The sequence below is a fragment of the Monodelphis domestica genome, chromosome 3 (genome assembly GCF_027887165.1).
Source record: "Monodelphis domestica isolate mMonDom1 chromosome 3, mMonDom1.pri, whole genome shotgun sequence".
NCBI classification, from domain to species: Eukaryota; Metazoa; Chordata; class Mammalia; order Didelphimorphia; family Didelphidae; genus Monodelphis; species Monodelphis domestica.
In genome coordinates this window covers 80,771,054-80,788,106 of record NC_077229.1, presented here as the reverse complement: position 1 = coordinate 80,788,106, position 17,053 = coordinate 80,771,054, and the positions used below count along the sequence as shown (strand labels likewise).

Here is a 17,053-nt window from a genome sequence, read left to right as displayed (position 1 = left end):
TACTTTTGTTACTCTCTTTATTTTTTTTTTTGCAGCATGGTTAATGGGAAATATGTTTTGTGTGACTGCACATGCATAATCTCTGTTGAAGTGCTTGCCTTCTCAGGGAAGGGAGCGAGGAGAAGGGGAATTTGGAACTCAAAATTATAAAAACAAATGTTAAACATTGTTTTTACATATGATTAAGAAAAAGGAAAATAAAAATATTCTTAAAAAATAAGATAATAATAATAATAAAAAAAGAGGGAATTCTTGGTACGATGGGAGTCATTGCTCTTTTTTCAAGGAAACACAGACCCTGCACTTGCTCTGGCTTGAGGAGGAGCCAGCCCCTGCCCTAAGACCCTAGATCCAAGCCAGAGGAAATGGTTTTGTGCCAATGTACTGAAAACCTTGAGGAAACTGATGAAGAGTTGAGGTAACCATCAAGGCTTCCTGTAGGAGGAAGGCTTTAGCCCAGGAAATGCTATTTGGTGAGAGTCAGGAAGTCTTGGGATCAAATGCCAGTCAGAATGCCTCGGAGCTAGAAGGGGCTTCCAGAGGTTACCTTGCCCAGTCATCCCTCAACCCTTGTCCCATACCAGGATGAGCGACTGCTGGGAGATGGGAAGTCCTGCTTGCCTTCTCACCACAGGTCTTCCTGCTGCATTTTGTGCAGTGGCAAGAAGAGGAAGGAACTGCCTGTAGAGGGGACTGACCCTTTTGGGACCCAGACAACCCTCTGGTCGGGGAGCTGCCTTGCAAAATGAGAGACCCTCCGGAAGAGAAGGGGTTAAGCTGCTCAGGCTGGCCAGGAACCAAAGAGGAACCTGTGGGTCCCCACCAAGAGCTGCGCACCTGCCTCTCCCTGGCAGCCAGCGCACCAGCCTGGGTTCCCGCCCAGCACAGTCCTGGCTAAAGTTGGGTTAAGTCCAGCATGGGCCAAGCTTGTGGTTTTTCTCCTTTCCTTTAGCCTTTGTGTATCTACTAATGATTAATCCCTGCAGCCATTTTTCCAGGGACAAAGCGGGAGGGCAGGCCAACGCTGCCCAGGGGAGCCTGAGGACCCCACCCCTTGGGTTTCAGCTTCCCCTCCCTACTCCAAGAGCCCCACCACTTGGCGTTCCCCTGGGCAGCCAGCGACGGAGAAGAGAGGGGCGCAGCACCTTAGGACGGCCATCCGAGCTGGCTCCCGGAGCCTGGAAGTGGATCCCTGGAGAGAGGAGGCAGCCAGGTGGAGCCTGGGCAGGCAGGCACCGAGCTCAGGTAAAGGGTTCTGTCCCCATGGGAGCCTCAGAGCCACCTCCAGAGCTTAGCAAGGACTAGGAAGGAATTGGTGGAAGCTGGGGAAGAGTCTCTGCTAGCAGGGGCAAGGCAGGAAGTTGTGGGAGGCAGAATGAAACCCCCCAGGTTTGAGGGTGATTGGGGCACCCATAGGAGGAAGGGAGGTGGCCTATGGGATAAAGGGAAGCAAAGGGCAGGGGGCGTCTCTGAGGGGCATCCATCCATCCGAGAAGGGGATGAGAGACAGCGTCTTCCAGTGCCTGGGACACCTGAGTTCAATGCCCTCAGAAAGCAGCTATAGCTAGAGAGAGCCCACCATGCCCAGATTCCCTCCATGTCCTTCTCCTTGTTTAGAGCGATGGAGGTTGAGGAGACAGTGATGGAGCTGATCTCCTAACAGGTGTCAGGCCATAAAATCACCGTACATGGAGTGTCAACAATGGGAGGGATCGAAGAGTGTCAGAACTGGGAGGGACTTTAGGGCACAGAACATAGGATGCCAGAGCTAGAACAGAAGGTAGAATGTCAGAATTGGGAGGAACCTTAGTACAGAAATTGTCAGAACTGAGAGGGACCTTAGAACATAAAACATGGAAAGTTGGAGCTGGAACAGAATAAAGAATGTCAGAACTGGGAAAGACCTTAGAACTTAAAAACAAACTGTTGGAGCTGAAAAAATATATGGAATATAGAATGTCAGAACTGAGAGGGACGTTAGAACATAAAACATGGAATGTTGGAGCTGGAACAGGATGTAGAATGTCAGAACTGGGAGGGATCTTAGAACTTTATTGGAGTTGAAAGAAAAATGTCACACTGTTAGATCTGAAAGAAAATATGGAATAAAGAATGTCAGAACTGAGAGGGTACCTTAGAACATAAAACATAGAATGTTGGAGCAGGACCAGAATGTAGAATATCAGAACTGGAAGGGACCTTAAAACATAAAACATAGAATGTTGGAGCAGGAATAGAATGTGGAATGTCAGAACTTGGAGAGACCTTAGAACTTAAAACTGTTGGAGCTGTTGGAGCTGAAAGAAAATATAGAATATAGAATGTCAGAACTGAGAGGGACCTTAGAACATAAAACATGAAATGTTGGAGCTGGAACAGAATGTAGAATGTCAGAACTGGGAAGGATCTCAGAATTTAAAACTGTTGGAGCTGAAAGAAAATATAGAATGTCACACTGTTAGAGCTGAAAGAAAATATGGAATAAAGAATGTCAGAACTGAGAGGGACCTTAGAACATAAAGCATAGAATGTTGGAGCAGGACCAGAATGTAGAATATCAGAACTGGAAGGGACCTTAAAACATAAAACATAGAATGTTGGAGCAGGAATAGAATGTGGAATGTCAGAACTTGGAGAGACCTTAGAACTTAAAACTGTTGGAGCTGTTGGAGCTGAAAGAAAATATAGAATATAGAATGTCAGAACTGAGAGGGACCTTAGAACATAAAACATGAAATGTTGGAGCTGGAACAGAATGTAGAATGTCAGAACTGGGAAGGATCTCAGAATTTAAAACTGTTGGAGCTGAAAGAAAATATAGAATGTCACACTGTTAGAGCTGAAAGAAAATATGGAATAAAGAATGTCAGAACTGAGAGGGACCTTAGAACATAAAGCATAGAATGTTGGAGCAGGACCAGAATGTAGAATGTCAGAACTGGGAGGGACCTTAAAACTTAAAGCATAGACTGTTGGAGCAGGAACAGAATGTGGAATGTTAGAACTTGGAGAGACCTTAGAACTTAAAACTGTTGGAGCTGTTGGAGCTGAAAGAAAATATAGAATATAGAATGTCAGAACTGAGAGGGACCTTAGAACATAAAACATAGAATGTTGGAGCTGGAATAGAATAAAGAATGTAGAATGTCAGAACTGGAGAAACCTTAGTATAGATAACATCAGAACTGGGGAAAACCTTAGAACATAAAACAGAGTGTTGACAAAATATAAAATATAGAATGTCAGAACCTGGAAGGACCTTAGAACTTAAAACATACAATGTCAGAGCTGGAAGAGAATATGGGAGATGGAATATGAGTTGAAAGGTTTCTGAGAACAGAAATATCAGAACTGGGATACATTTTAGAACATGGAATATCAGAGATGGAGGTAATTAAGAAAACAGAATATCAGACCTAGAGGAGACTTCAGAACATATAATGCCAGAATTGGAAGAGCCCTCACCATAGAAAGGCAGAGCTGGAATTGAATTTAGAACATGGAATATCAGAAGTGGAAGTATCTTGGAACAGAATGTCAGAGCTGGGAATGAAGCTGGAATGTAAGGGGAGAATGGAGTCTGTATGCTCTGTTCCAGGTGGCCCCCTGCCCATGATGTACGAGAAAAGATCTTACACAGGCTATGGCTACCCCAGTTCCCACTATGACTACCCACCGCCCTTGGGCCCTCCTGGCTCCTTCTACCTGGCAGATGTGCCTCCCCAACATTTCTACGAGTGGCGGTCCCCTCCGGGCATCACCCGAATCCTGCAGGGAGTCGTGGTCTTTCTGTGTTTGGCTATCTTTGCCTGTGTGGCTTCCACCTTGGCCTGGGACTACTATGGCTTGGGCAGCGGCAGCGGCCTCCTAGGTTATGGGGGTGGCCTGGGTGGCTACTACAATGGCTACTATGGCAGCTACTACGGCGGCTATTACGGTGGCCTCACCAACCCACGGGCGGCCAATGGCTTCATGATCGCCATGGCCGTCCTCTGCTTCCTGGTGACCCTGGGACTGGTCATAGCTGGTTTGGCCAAGACTTCAGGTGCCCGCTCCCGCCGCTTCTACCTGCTGGTCACAGTACTCAGTGGCTTGCTGGCCTTCATCATGTTCATCGCCTCCATTGTCTATGTCGTGGGGGTGAACCCCCGGGCAGCTCTGGGCGCCGGCTCCGGGAGTCTCTACTACAGCCAGATGCTGATGCTCTGCAACCAGATGATGTCGCCAGTGGCAGCAGGTGGGGGGATTGTCAACCAGTACCTCTACCACTACTGCATGGTGGACCCCCAAGAGGTAAGAGCCAGCAAGATCCCAGAGGCTCATAGCATAGCTAGAAGGGAACTCTGGGGGGCAGCTCAGCAGGGAGGAGTGTCTAGAGCTCAGAACTGGGAGGCACGAAGACATGAGACCCTCAGACACTTATTAACTGGGGTGAGCCCAGGTGACCACATAAGGAAAGGACAAATGAGCTGTGCTCCATGCTTTACAAATATTTGACTTAATCCTTAGAACTCTAGGGACAGGTACTATTATTATCCTCATTTCTTTTTCTTTTTCTTTTTTACAAACTCTCACCTTCCATCTTAGAGAAACTACTAAGTATCATTCCCAAGGCAGAAGAGTTTCAAGGGCTCGGCAATTGGGGTTAAGTGATTTGCCCAGGCTCATACAACCAGGAAATGTCTGAGGTTGGATTTGAACCCAGGACCTCCTATCTCTAGGCCTGGCTCTCTAACCATTGAACCACCTAGCTAATCCTATTAGCTCTATTTTTTTTAAACCCTTACCTTTCACCTTGGAATCAATACACAGTATTGATTCCAAGGCAGAAGAGTGGTAAGGGCTAGGCAATGGGGTTAAGTGACTTGCCCAGGGTCACCCAGCTGGAAAGAGGCCAGATTTGAACCTAGTACCTCCCATCTCTAGGCCTGGCTCTCTAACCATTGAACCACCTAGCTACTCCTATTAGCTCTATTTTAAAGAGGAAATTGAGGCCAACAGGAGCAAAGTACCTCAGCCAGTGCTCTATCCACTGAGCAGCCTAGCTGCCTCTGTTTAACTTTTCTATGCTGCTGTTGTGAAGGCCATCTATCAATAATTCCAGCTTGTCAGTTATCTGAAGACAATGATTTTATTTCCACCCCTCTTCCCTCAAAACCTTTTTTGTTTCACTTCCATCCTTTCACCTGGGGCAAAGAAAGCCAAAGGAAAAAACCCATCAAGTTGATATAACTCATACTGTGTGACTTTCAGCCATTTGTGGATCCTCTCTAGACCTCAGACATCCTATCCATAGATGGGGATATTGTAAAGATAATTTTAGGGTTGCGACTTAAAATCTAGATTTAATTGATCGCTGGGGGAAATCCCAAATAAAATACCCAAGTCAGTCTGGAAATTTATGGTATTTTAATTAATATAGAGGGAAGGAATTTAAGGAGAAGGAGGGAAGAGGATATAGGATTTCCCCTGCCTGGCCTGTGCCAGGGGGAGTTTTAAAATCCCCACCTCTGGGTCTCTGAAGAAGATTAGAGGCTTCTAAGAGGATAATGTTGGAAAGTAAAGGAGGAAAACTCAGCCAGAAACTCACCACCAAACAGGACAATAGCTTATAGCCACACTAAGATGCCAAAAGGCCCAGCATACTGCTATCAGCCAACTCTTCACCCAACAGTACCGGAGAGAGGAAGTGGCGCCAATATATAGACCTTTCACCCTGGTGTCCACTCCTCTAAAAGCCCATTCTTTAGTTTTCATCTTCTTTGATTTGGTTATATCTTTAGAGTTACTTAACACTTCTTTGTTAAGTTCATCTTTTGTTAGTTACTTGACCTTTTTATAATTAATTTAACCTTTCTAGTTACTTAACATCTTTTTGTATTAAGGTACTTGACCTTTTTGTGATTAATTTAACCTTTATAGTTACTTAACACCTTTTTGTATAAGATCTAAAAATAGACTTAGCTTAAAGTTCTAGCTTCACTATAAGGTGAGAGCTAAATATCTTCATTGTTCAATCAGGAGTTTATAACTTTATCTTCCCATAAAGTAAGATCTAAGTGGGGTGGAGTAATTTAAAGTTCACAAGATCCATCATTCCCACTTTTTTTAAACCTTTACTTTCTGTCTTAGAATCAATACTAAGGGCGGGAGGTCTCACCCTTATCTGAAGGGCTGAGCACATCAAATCTGACTGAGCACATCACATAATTCTCATTGCCTAGCTCATCTGCCTTGGAATGATATACAGTATTAATTCTAAGACAGAAGGTAAGGATTTTTAAAAATAAAAGATTGAAAAATAAGGACAAAGAAGGGCTAGGCAATTGGAGTTAAGTAACTTGTCCAAGTTCACACAGTTAGGAAGTGTCAGAGATAGGATTTGAATCCAGGACCTTCCATCTTTAGGCCCGGCACTCCATCTGCTGTGTTACCTATCTACTCCTCATTTCTCACTTTTTAAAGTTGCTTCAAATGTAAACGATTGTCCGTAAGACAATCTGGTGGTATATAGGCTGAAAAAGGCTCCGACTTTGTTCAAATCCTCATTCTGACCCTGGTTAGTTGGGTGACCCAGGGCAAGTCATTTAATTTCAAATTGCCTTCAAAATGGGCGTTATTATCATGTCACTATTATGATGTTAGTTGTTGTAATTATGGCTAATAATATTAGAATGTTTTGTTAATAAGGAATAATGGTGACATTCTTCTGTTACTAGAGCAGGTATCATAATGACAGTTCTTAGGAGAATTGTCTATCTCACTCAATCTGAATTCAACATGCTAAAACCCAGACATTAGCCACAGCTCTCCTAATTACCCCCAAATGAGATCGGAATCTCCTGATTATAGGACAGGCATCTACACCCAGTCATCACCCCCATTACTCTCTTATTCTTTGGGCCCGGCTGAATCGGGTAACAGCATACGAGAGGAATATTGTTCCTTTCATCCATATACATTCCATTGTGGGTACAGAAATGTCTATCAGCATGACAGCTCGCTTCTTGATTGAGAAAATAAGAATACATCTCATCTGGGAAACAAAGGGCTTCATCTAGATGATTGCAGAGGCTTCCTCTGATTCCCTGACCTGGAGACGGCCCTTTAGACAACAGTGCTGGTGATGTAGCAAGCATGGCGGTGGCGATGGTCACTGGGATGATGATTACAGTAGAGACGGTAACCACGAGGATGATAGAACTGGCAGCACTGGGATAATGGTGACTGTGAGGATGACGATGATAGACGAGTTGAGGAAGATAAGGTGGAGGAGGAAGATGAGCATGGAGATGAGGAGAAGGAAGATGGTGGTGGTAGTTGCCATGATGGTCACAATAATGATAGAGATGGGAAGAATAGTAATGACAAGTGTGATGGCAGTAGGCATAGCTATTTGGCAGAGGGAGAAATACTTGGCTCATAGGAGTATAGATTTAGGGCTAGAAGGAAGCTTGGAGGTCACTGAGTAAATTTACAGATAAGGAAAATGAGGCCACACATTAAGTGTCTGAGGCAGGATTTGAACCCAAGTTCTCCTGACCCCAAGTCAGCCTCTAATCCACTATGCCATACTTAAAGACACAAGAGAACTGGGTTTGAATCCCACATCTGATACCTACTAGCTATGTGACCAGAGGCAAGTCACTTTAACTTCTTTGAGCCTCAGTTTCTTCATCTGTAAAACAGGAATAATAATAGCTATATAATAATTACCTTGCAAGACTATTGGGAATATCCAGTGAACTAATGCCCACTGAATGCTTTGTGAATCTCAAGTCACTGTATAAGTATCTGCTGTGATTATTGTTTTTATTTTAGCAATCATAACTCCATTGAAAGTGAAGTCTTCACCTTCTGGAGCTTTGGGACCCAAGATAAAAACCCCTTCTCCCTTTCGCCTTTCCTAAGATTGGGATATACATTGGGAATTGGGGATAAGGTAGACCAATCAGGGTAGACTTTGACTTTAGGGTACCAAAGTAGCACTCCCAAGTGTCTGAGGCTAGTCTCTCCCTGCTTCCCTAGCCTCCAAGGCCAGAGCCCCATACTAAGCAGCCTCTCTTGGCCACCCTTCCTCCCAGACTCAGGTACCTCCCAATCCTAAGATCTCCTTGGACCTTCTCACCTGTTCTGCTTCTGTGTCCCCATGACCTTCCCTCTCATCCCTGAGGATCCTGCATGTTCTCTAGGAGCTACAGTGTAAGAAAGGAAGTTCAGACTAGAGAGAGAAGCCGGTGGTTTTCAGCCAAGTCAGAAATAATCAAAGTTGATAAACAAGTATTAAATGCCTACTATGTGCAGGCAATGTGCCAATAGCTGAGAATACAAAGAAAGGCATAAGATAGTCCTGGCCCTCACGGAGTTTACAATTGAATGGAGGAGAGATTACAAAAAAACTAGAGTGGGGGGTGTTACTCAGTGAACCGAGAGCCAGGCCTGGAGACAGGAGGTCCTGGGTTCAAATGTGGCCCCAGATGCTTCCTAGCTGTGTGGCTCTGGGCAAGTCACTTAGCCCCCTGAACCCTTACTGTTCTTCTGCCTTGGAGCACAGTATTGATTCTAAGATGGAAGCTAAGGGATTTTTAAAAAGCTGGAGTGGGAGGAGAGGTTTCCTGATGGGTGTGGGGCAAAGTGGGGCATGATAAAGTGATTCAACTGGAGTGGAAAATGATCTGAGGAGATGTGAGTTTCCCAGCTGATTTCATCTTGTAGAATGATGCTTTCTGGAGATGATAAAGTCCAGGAAAGGAGCCAGGTGGGAGGTGATGAGAACTCCCTTGGTGCCACCAAATGAATGGCAAGAAGGTGGAGATGGGGGGAGTTGAAGGCAACCTGCCAGTTCAGGGGCTCAGAGTGGGTATCTGCCCCTGCTGTCATCTCTAGCTAGGGCCTGTACCTCCAAGTCGAGAGGGAGTTCCTGATTCTGAGTCCATGTTCTCCCTTCCTCCTCCCTCAGGCCGTGGCCATAGTGTGTGGCTTCCTCATCGTCATCCTCCTCTGTGTCATCTGCTATTTTGCCCAGAAGACCCGTCACAAGATCTGGAAGTATGGAAAGCCCAACATCTTTTGGGACAGGCCACTGGCTACAGCAGAGGGTCCTAATGTGGAGGAGTGGGTAAGTGGTTCTAGGGGTCCTAGGGTGGAGGGGGGGACCCTCACAGTGTGGAGGAGTGGATAAGCAGCTGGGAGGGCGGGGCAGAGAGTCTCATCAGAGAAGTCAAATGACTTGTTCAGGGTCATGCAAATCCTAAATATTAGAGCCATGAATTGAACTCCCATCCCCTTCTCCTGAGACCAATGTTCTTACCTCCCTCCACTTACTAGCTGTATGATCTTGAGCAAACTATGTTTATTTTCTGTGCCTCAGTTTCCTCATTCACAAAATGGGGGTGAGAATACTCGTACTTATCTATCTCAGAAAGAGAAGGCAGGTGGTGGTAATAAGAAAAGTTGAGATGATATAATGGGAAGAGTTCAAACTGGATTCAGGAAGACCCAAGTTCAAGTCTAGTCTCAGATACTTCCTGACTGTGTGACCCTGGGCAAGTCACTTAAACCTCTGCCTGCCTCAGTTTCCTCATATGTAAAATGAGTCCAAGAAGGAAATGGCAAACTACTCCATTATCTTTGCCAAGAAAACCCCAGATGGGGTCACAAAGGGCAGGATACAACTGAAAAAAATAAAAAACAACATGTGGAAAAGGAAAAATGATAGCAAAGAAATAATCTTTGTCATGTGCTTTGCTACACGAATGCTAGCTTTTATCAGAATACGGACAGGACCTGTGACTTCATTGATAAAGAAAACTCCCAAGTTGGGAAACTCCCTTGTTGGTAGCAACAAGGCTCCTTAATTTTAATCTCAGAGGCACCTAACTGAAAAGTTAAATAATTTGGCCGGGGATCTCAAAGTCAGTAGATGTCAGAATTTAAATCCAGGTCTCTCGATAGGTCTCTGTCCATTATTACCATGCTACCTCCCTAAAGAAAAGGCACTTCGGCATTCGTCCCCCTGGCAAGTCAGTTTACCTCAGTGCCACTTAGCCTCAGCGGAGAGCTTGGTGCCAGGGTCTCAGGTCTGTCTACGTGGGTCCCTCCCCTGCCTTCACTGTTTGCTTAAGATAGACTGAGTTTCAGTATGGAAAATGATTAACCTCAAGCCTGGGCAGCTGGACAGGGGGCAGAGCTAGAGAAAGAGCCCAGCAAAGGTGGGGCGTGTTACTGTCGTACCGCCTGGCCCACGAGGGTGGGAGTGGGTACATGCCTGGGGAGTGCCCACCTTTGGGGAAATAGCCTCTCAGAGCCAAGGAGGCCAGGACTGTCCAGAGACGTGTAGTCTAGGAATGCTCTGGACAACGCCCTTAACAAGTGGCCATCCAGCCTCCTCTTGAAACCCTCCAGAGAGGGGGAGCTCCCTCCCTCCCACAGTGGCCCGTTCCATTTTGGGACAGCTCTACTTGTGGAGAAGTTTCGTCTGATATCAAGCCTGGCCATGTTTCCCTGCAGCCCCTGCTCCTGGCTCGTGGTGCCAGAATGAGTCTGATCCCTGGTCCATAAGGCAGGCTTTCGAAAATATGAAGACAGGGATGTCATCAATTCAGCCCAATGTCCTGCATCTCCCTGTGGCCTGGGGTAGGGAGGAGAAGGGAAGTCTCATCCAGTCTGGGGCAGAGGGACTCACACATGCTATAGGAGGCCAATGTGTGATGGAAGATGAAGTTGTGAACCTCAAATTCAGAATCATAGGAATTCAGAGGTAGAGTCAAGCAGTCTGGGAGGCTTCCTGGAGGAGGCTGGCCTTGGAAGGACTTGGAGACACAGGGACTATAGGATCATGTTTTAGAACTGGAAAGGACAGCAGAAGTCATCTAGTCTGACCTCAATTTACATTTTTTTTAAAAACCCTTTTTTTAAAACAGTAACAGCTCTAAAACAGAAGGGCAAGAGCTAGGCAGTTGGGGTCAAGTGACTTGCCCAGAGTCATTCAGCTAGGAAGTGTCTGAAGCCAAATTTGAACCCAGGTCCTCCCAATTCCATCTATCCACTGTGTCACCTTCCCTCAATTTATAGTTGAGGAAACTGAGACCCAAAGAGGTTAAGGAAATTACCTAAAGTCACATGGATAGTAAATGACATGAACCAGGATTCAAACCCCTTTCCCCTCACTTCAAACATACTTCTGCAGAGTTCTCACTGCAAAAAGCAGTCCCCAGAGTCAAAAGACTTCCCAGTTCCAACATTCCCTCCCTCTGCAAGTTCTTTGCCTCCATAAACCTCAGTTTCTTCATCAATAAAATGGGCATAATAAAAGCTCTGGTACCTGCCTCACAGGATACTTGGACAACCTTAAAGGACTAGAAAAATGGTCAGGGGGCAGGGAGACCATGAGGTTCAGTGAAAAGAGAACCTGGATTCAGATATGAACTCTGCATTGCCTCGCTGCCACCGTGTGACTTTGGATAAGTCGTTAACCTCTTCAGGCAAAGGTAGGGTGCTACTTCTTCTGCTAAATGAGGAAGACTGAAAGTAGCTGGAAACTAGAGACTTCAGAAGTGCTGTCTGTTCCATTGTTTCAATCATGTCCAACTCTTCATGACCCTATTTGGGATTTTCTTGGCAGAGATACTGGAATGGTTTGACATTTCCTTCTCCGGCTCATTTTACAGATGAGGAAACTGAGGAAAATAGGATACAATGACTTGCCCAGGATCCTACAGCTAGTAAGAGCCTGAAGCTGGATTTGAATTCAGAAAGCCCAGTGCACCACCTAGCTACTCCAGAAGTCAGGATCCCTCAATCACAAAGGCACAAAGACTCCTGTCCATTCTAAGTTTTCTACAAGGCTCTGTGCTTTTGTGTAATCCCAGAATTTACCCATGCCCAAAAGAGGGCTTTCCTCCTGGGAGAATTTTACAAGTATATGTGGGAAGGGGAGCAAAGATGGCCACGTCCTCCATGCGTGGCTGGAGTCAAGTCAACCCAGGTCAGGTTTGTTAAAAGAGGGGGAGCAGGTTGGACTAGAAAAGATCCCTTCCCAATCTGGGGGGCAGTGTAGAAAGGAAGGAAGAAAGAGAAAGGTCGGAATGAGAGAGACCTTGTGGAGATATCACTGAACAGAGCCTCCCTCACCACAAACACACACACAGAGGACAGTTCACAAATTACCTGACCCACAACCACCTGCAGAGGCAGAAGCTCTGTTGTTCTTGGCCCCATTTCACAAGTGGAGAAACTGAGGAGGGAGGTGACTTCTTGAGACTCACGTAGGCAGGCTTCAAACCCATCATTCTTTCTGCTGGACCATACTGCCTTCCTGGGGCCCTTAAATTTACCCACTCCCATCTCTTCCACCCCCATCTTTGACTTCCCCAGCTCTCCAAGAAGGGGACCATTAAACCTTCTATCGGAAGGACCAATGGGCTCAAATCTTTGGGTGAGTCAGGGATAAGGAGGCAAAAGTCTAGACGAGGAGGACCTGAAGGAGCTGGGAGTGATTCAGTGGTTCAGGCTGGCTTTGGCCCAGTTGAGTATGAAGTCACTCCCCCCCACCTCTTACTCCCCACCCAAAAAGGCCACCCCGAGTACATAGTGCCAGGTCCAAGCCACCAGGGTTGTTTGAGCCCATCCTCTAGGCCACAGTTCTCAGCCTCACACCAGCTTAGGGCTTGAAGGGACCTGAGACATGAACTAGTCCAGTCTTCTGTCCTCAGGCACCCAGTGTTGCCTGCTCTTAGCCTGGCTCAATTATGACTCATCTGCCAGAGGCTATTGTACTGAGGAAGCTGCAAACCTGAGCCCAAAGTGCCATCTCTTCGCCTGGCTGCCATAGCGGTATTCCTAGAAACCTGGGTTTGGAGTCGGGAGGTCCGAATTCTAGCCTCAAGGTCCAGTGACTTCATTCAAGCAAATAATTTCCTTTTCCCGTTTTCCCCCATCAATAAAATGAGAGGAAATAATCTCTAAGTTCCTTCTCAGCTTTAACGTTCTCTTTTCTTGGGTCTCTTCTAGCCCCTATGTCCTATATATTTGGTTCTAGGTTCAAAAATCTCTTCTGATTCTGACATTCTAAGATTCTGTGGCTTAACTCTTCTGAGCCTCCATGTAAAATGGGCAGAGTAAAGGCTAGAGGACTGATGTGAGGAAAGGACATGTTAAATTATGGAGAGTTATCAAAATAGAAGTTGTGGCTGCTTTTGTTATTTCTAGGTGAAGAATGTATCTGGTGATGCTGGTACCCAGGATGAGACCGCTACCTTGGCATACTCAGAGAAGCCCATCAGCCCCCTGACCAGTGCTTTCCTGCCAGCTCAGGAGAATGGCTATGGCCACCCAACCCCTTGCATCCCCAGGTGGGCATGGGCTCTCTGGGGGTAGGCACCTTAGAGGCTCAACTTCTATCCCTTCCCACTCTCCACAACTTGGGCACAAGAACTTAATGTCCTCTGACCCTTCTTCCAGTTCCCCACCACCTGAAGGGACCAATTTTCCAGAAGAAAAAGACAAAGAGCCTGTGAGTCGGCCCCCTGCCAGACGGGGCCAGCGCCAAAGACGACGTCCAACAGGGCTAGAAGAAATACAGTATGAGACGGATTATACCACTGCGGCAGAATCCAGTGAGGAGCGGGACCGGGATGATTGGGCCAGGTGAGGCAAGGTGCTTCCTTGGATGTGGCTACCCACAGGCTCCCAAGCATCCACAGGTCCTTTACTTGAGAAAGGGGACATGGAGGGTGGAGAGATATCCTCTCCCCTGGGCTCTGTATGGACCTCCATACCCTGATGGAGAAAACTTGTATAGGCATCCCTCAAAGCCTGGTGGCTATTCGCTCTCCCTTGTTGGCTTATGGGTACTTAGACCTATAAGATATATACCCCTAGTATATACATATCCCTGGCTATCCAGTGAGAGTAGAAGGGAAGGAAGTAGAAACCAGGCTCCAAATGCCAGCCCCCCAACACCAGCCAGTACTCACACCCCCTGCCATGCCTGCAGCCTCTACCCACCCATCACCTCGGATGCCACCCGCCAGACCTACAAGGCAGAGTTCAACAGTGACCTTCAGCGTTACAAAGCCCTGTGCTCTGAGATGGATGACATTGGAGCTCAGCTCACACAGCTCAGCCAGGAGTTGGACAGCCTCCCAGAGGGCAGCTTACGCTACCAGGTGAACAGGGAGCAGACAAGGCAGGATGGGACAGAGGCCGCAGGGCAGGCCACCAGCCATCATTCTTCTCTTTCTGCAGTGGAATGGAGGTCCTGCCCATCCAAACCCAGGGGCTGGGCCGTCACTGTCCCAAGGACTCTTCTAATACTTTAGAACAAGGAACAATAGCCTCTAAAGGAAGTTTCAAGTGGGGAATGTCAGAGCTGGAAGGATCCTTAGAACAGAGAATGTAAGAGCTGGAAGGACCCTTAGAACAGAGGGTGTCAGAGCTAGGAGGGAGCTTAGAACAGAGAATGTCAGAGCTGGGAGGGTTCTTACAACAGAGAATGTCAGAGCTGGGAGGACTCTTAGAACAGAGAATGTCAGAGCTGGGAGAGGGCTTAGAACAGAGAATGTCAGAGCTGAGAGGACCCTTAGAACCCAGAACATTAGAACTCTTGGAAGGCACTTGTTAGGGCTCTTGTATAGTTGTTTAAGATTTCAAGGTACTTTACACAAATCATCCTAGTTCATTCTTCATAATAATGTTATCCCCATTTTGCAATTGAAGAAAAAGACTCAGAAGTAACTTGTCCTTGGTTACACTTAAGTAAGACTGGATTCCTCCTGGGTCTCTCCTCATTCTAACAGAATCCAGGGCTCTTTCCACTAAGTCTCTCACAAAACATAGAACAGAATGTTAAGACCAGAAAGGCCCTGATACATCATCTAAGGATCAAATACAATATTTGTAAAGCACTTACTTAGCACAGTGCCTGGCACAGGGGAGGTTCTTTAAAAAACAAAAAACCTTGCCTTCTGTCTTAATATCAGTTCTGAGACAGAAGAGTGGCAAGGGTTAGACAATCAGAGTTAAGTGTCTTGCCCAGGGTCACACAGCTAAGAAGTATCTGAGGTCATATTTGAACCCAAATTTGGTGCTACCACTGGGCTACCATAGTAGGCTCTTCTATCCTTTCCCATCTATCTAACCCCTCATTTTGTTGATGGGGAAATGGAAGCCCAGAGGGGAAGTGATTTGTCCAAAGTCACAGGAGTCAGTGATAGGACTTGGGCTGGAACCCCACTGGTCCTTTCACCTACACCAGCAGCCCCCTGCACTATTGGAGTCCGCCCTTATTCTGCTTATTCCCCCAAGGCCAGGCAGGACCTTAGCAGGAAGCTGCCAGCTCAGCCCCTCCCCTGGCTGCCCAGAGAACTGGTTTGCCCAGGCCTAGCCTCACTGCACAAGAGGCTTTTGTTCTCCCACCTAAGCCCCTTCTCTCTCCCCACCCACAGGGCTTCCTGGGGCCCTCCTATCAGCCCCTCAGTCCAAGGACTTCCAAAAAACAGGACAGTCTCTCCCCACCCTCTGCCCCTGACCAGGCCAGAATACTTGTGTAGAACTTCATGGTCAAGGACAAATCCCACCTGACCTCTTAGATTCCTGTCATCTAGGCCTAATAAGGAATGTCCATGGGGGTAGGAAGCAAGAATGTAGGGTGTAGACACAGCCAGGCATCTGCGTCCTGGGTTCCAGTTGTGCTATGGTCCCTTCAGGTTGCTGTCCCTCAGTTTCCTCACAGAACAAATTAAGAAAAAAGAATTTTAAAAGCTTAAGAATGCTCTGAGTCCTTGGCTAAGTGACCCAGATACAAATGAGCAAAGTAGTTCCTGCTCCCAAAGAGTTTATTCTTCATTGGACAGCCCAAAAGGAAAGCAAGATTTGGAAAGAGGAAGTAGGGGGTACCCATGTACCCTCAGTGGCACAGCTCAGAGATGGGAGATGGGCAGGGGACAAAAAAAATAAAAGGAAAGCTTGTCCATCAATCAGAATATGGGGCAGCCCAGGGGTAGAGGTCAGAGCTCCAGAGGGAGAACATTGGCCTTGTAGGCAGCATGGGCTGGAGACAGCTAGGAGGTGACCGAGTGGGCCCAGCAGATGATGGGGATGAATAACGGGGCTAATACTTAAATGGCCAACCTCAAAGGGGAGTGATGGGAGGTAACTGTTACGGGAGGGGTAGGCATGGGGACAAGAGGGGGTTCCTGGTGGAATCTGAAGTTCCTTCTTTCCTAGGGCGTTGCTGAAGAGTACAACCGGCTAAAAGACCTGAAGAGGGTAAGATGCCCAGTGTCACCCCTGACAGTGGTTCCCCAGGGAAGTGGATCTTGTCCCCTCCCTGGAAGTGCCAGGGCATGGTGCCTGGACTGCTTGGAGCTTCACTTACCCAGGGGAGAAGGATTTCTGGGGCTTGGACAAAGGAGACAAGAAGGACACCACAGCTGGTGGGTTAACCAATTTGTCTATTTTCTTCTCCTCTCCCCCCAGAGTCCTGAATACCAAAGCAAGAAATCGGAGACCCAGAGCCTTCGAGACAAGCTTTGTCATATCAAGCGCATGGTTGGGGCCTATGACCAGGCCCGGAGTTAATGGGGAAGAGGGTTGGCCTCTCTGGGTGCTGGGTTCCCAGGCTCTTAGTCTAGGAACTCTCTCTTTACATACCCAGAGTAAGACTGGGTGCCATGGAACCTGTCCACCCCTATCCTGTAGTGGGGAGCTAGCCTCCCCAAGTTTTCCTATGAACTCTTCTGCTGGGTCAAGAGCCAGGGTCCCCCCCTCAGTACCCAAGAAAGAGGCAATGGCAGCCAGAAGGGGTGACCCTAGCCCTGAGGTGGGCTGAGGGTGGGAGGGGGAGGTTCAGCAGCCTGAAGCTACTTTATATATCAATAAAGCCTGCTCTGCTCTTTGGGAAGGGCCCTTCCCTGCCCCACTGGGGGGTGGAGATGGGGGGGGGGGAGAAGCCTCAATTTCCAAAGTCTAGGTGCCCTGCTTATGGAGAACTCAAGGCAGGCCTACAAAAAACCTGCCACAGAAGTCAGGTGTTAGGCCAAAAATGAGATCA

General features: G+C 47.1%; 1 protein-coding gene across 1 annotated transcript; it reads left to right on the top strand.

Annotated features, from left to right (window-relative positions):
- The first annotated feature begins 994 nt into the window (after nucleotides 1-994).
- LOC100014041 (occludin) lies at nucleotides 995-16,899 on the top strand. Its single transcript, XM_056822279.1, has 8 exons — nucleotides 995-1,245; nucleotides 3,599-4,293; nucleotides 8,960-9,118; nucleotides 13,210-13,352; nucleotides 13,462-13,647; nucleotides 13,997-14,168; nucleotides 16,228-16,269; nucleotides 16,480-16,899. Exons 2-8 carry the CDS (start codon nucleotides 3,613-3,615, stop codon nucleotides 16,579-16,581), a joined length of 1,485 nt encoding a protein of 494 aa, XP_056678257.1. The 5' UTR covers nucleotides 995-1,245; nucleotides 3,599-3,612; the 3' UTR covers nucleotides 16,582-16,899.
- The last annotated feature ends 154 nt before the right edge of the window (nucleotides 16,900-17,053 follow it).

What these genes read in the sequence shown, in the direction of transcription:
- LOC100014041 (XM_056822279.1), top strand. Translation starts at nt 3,613, where the DNA reads ATGATGTACGAGAAAAGATCTTACACAGGCTATGGCTACCCCAGTTCC. An exon ending in CCAACCCCTTGCATCCCCAG is followed by an intron (nt 13,353 to 13,461) that starts GTGGGCATGGGC and finishes CCCTTCTTCCAG; the next exon opens with TTCCCCACCACCTGAAGGGA. An exon ending in GACCGGGATGATTGGGCCAG is followed by an intron (nt 13,648 to 13,996) that starts GTGAGGCAAGGT and finishes CCATGCCTGCAG; the next exon opens with CCTCTACCCACCCATCACCT.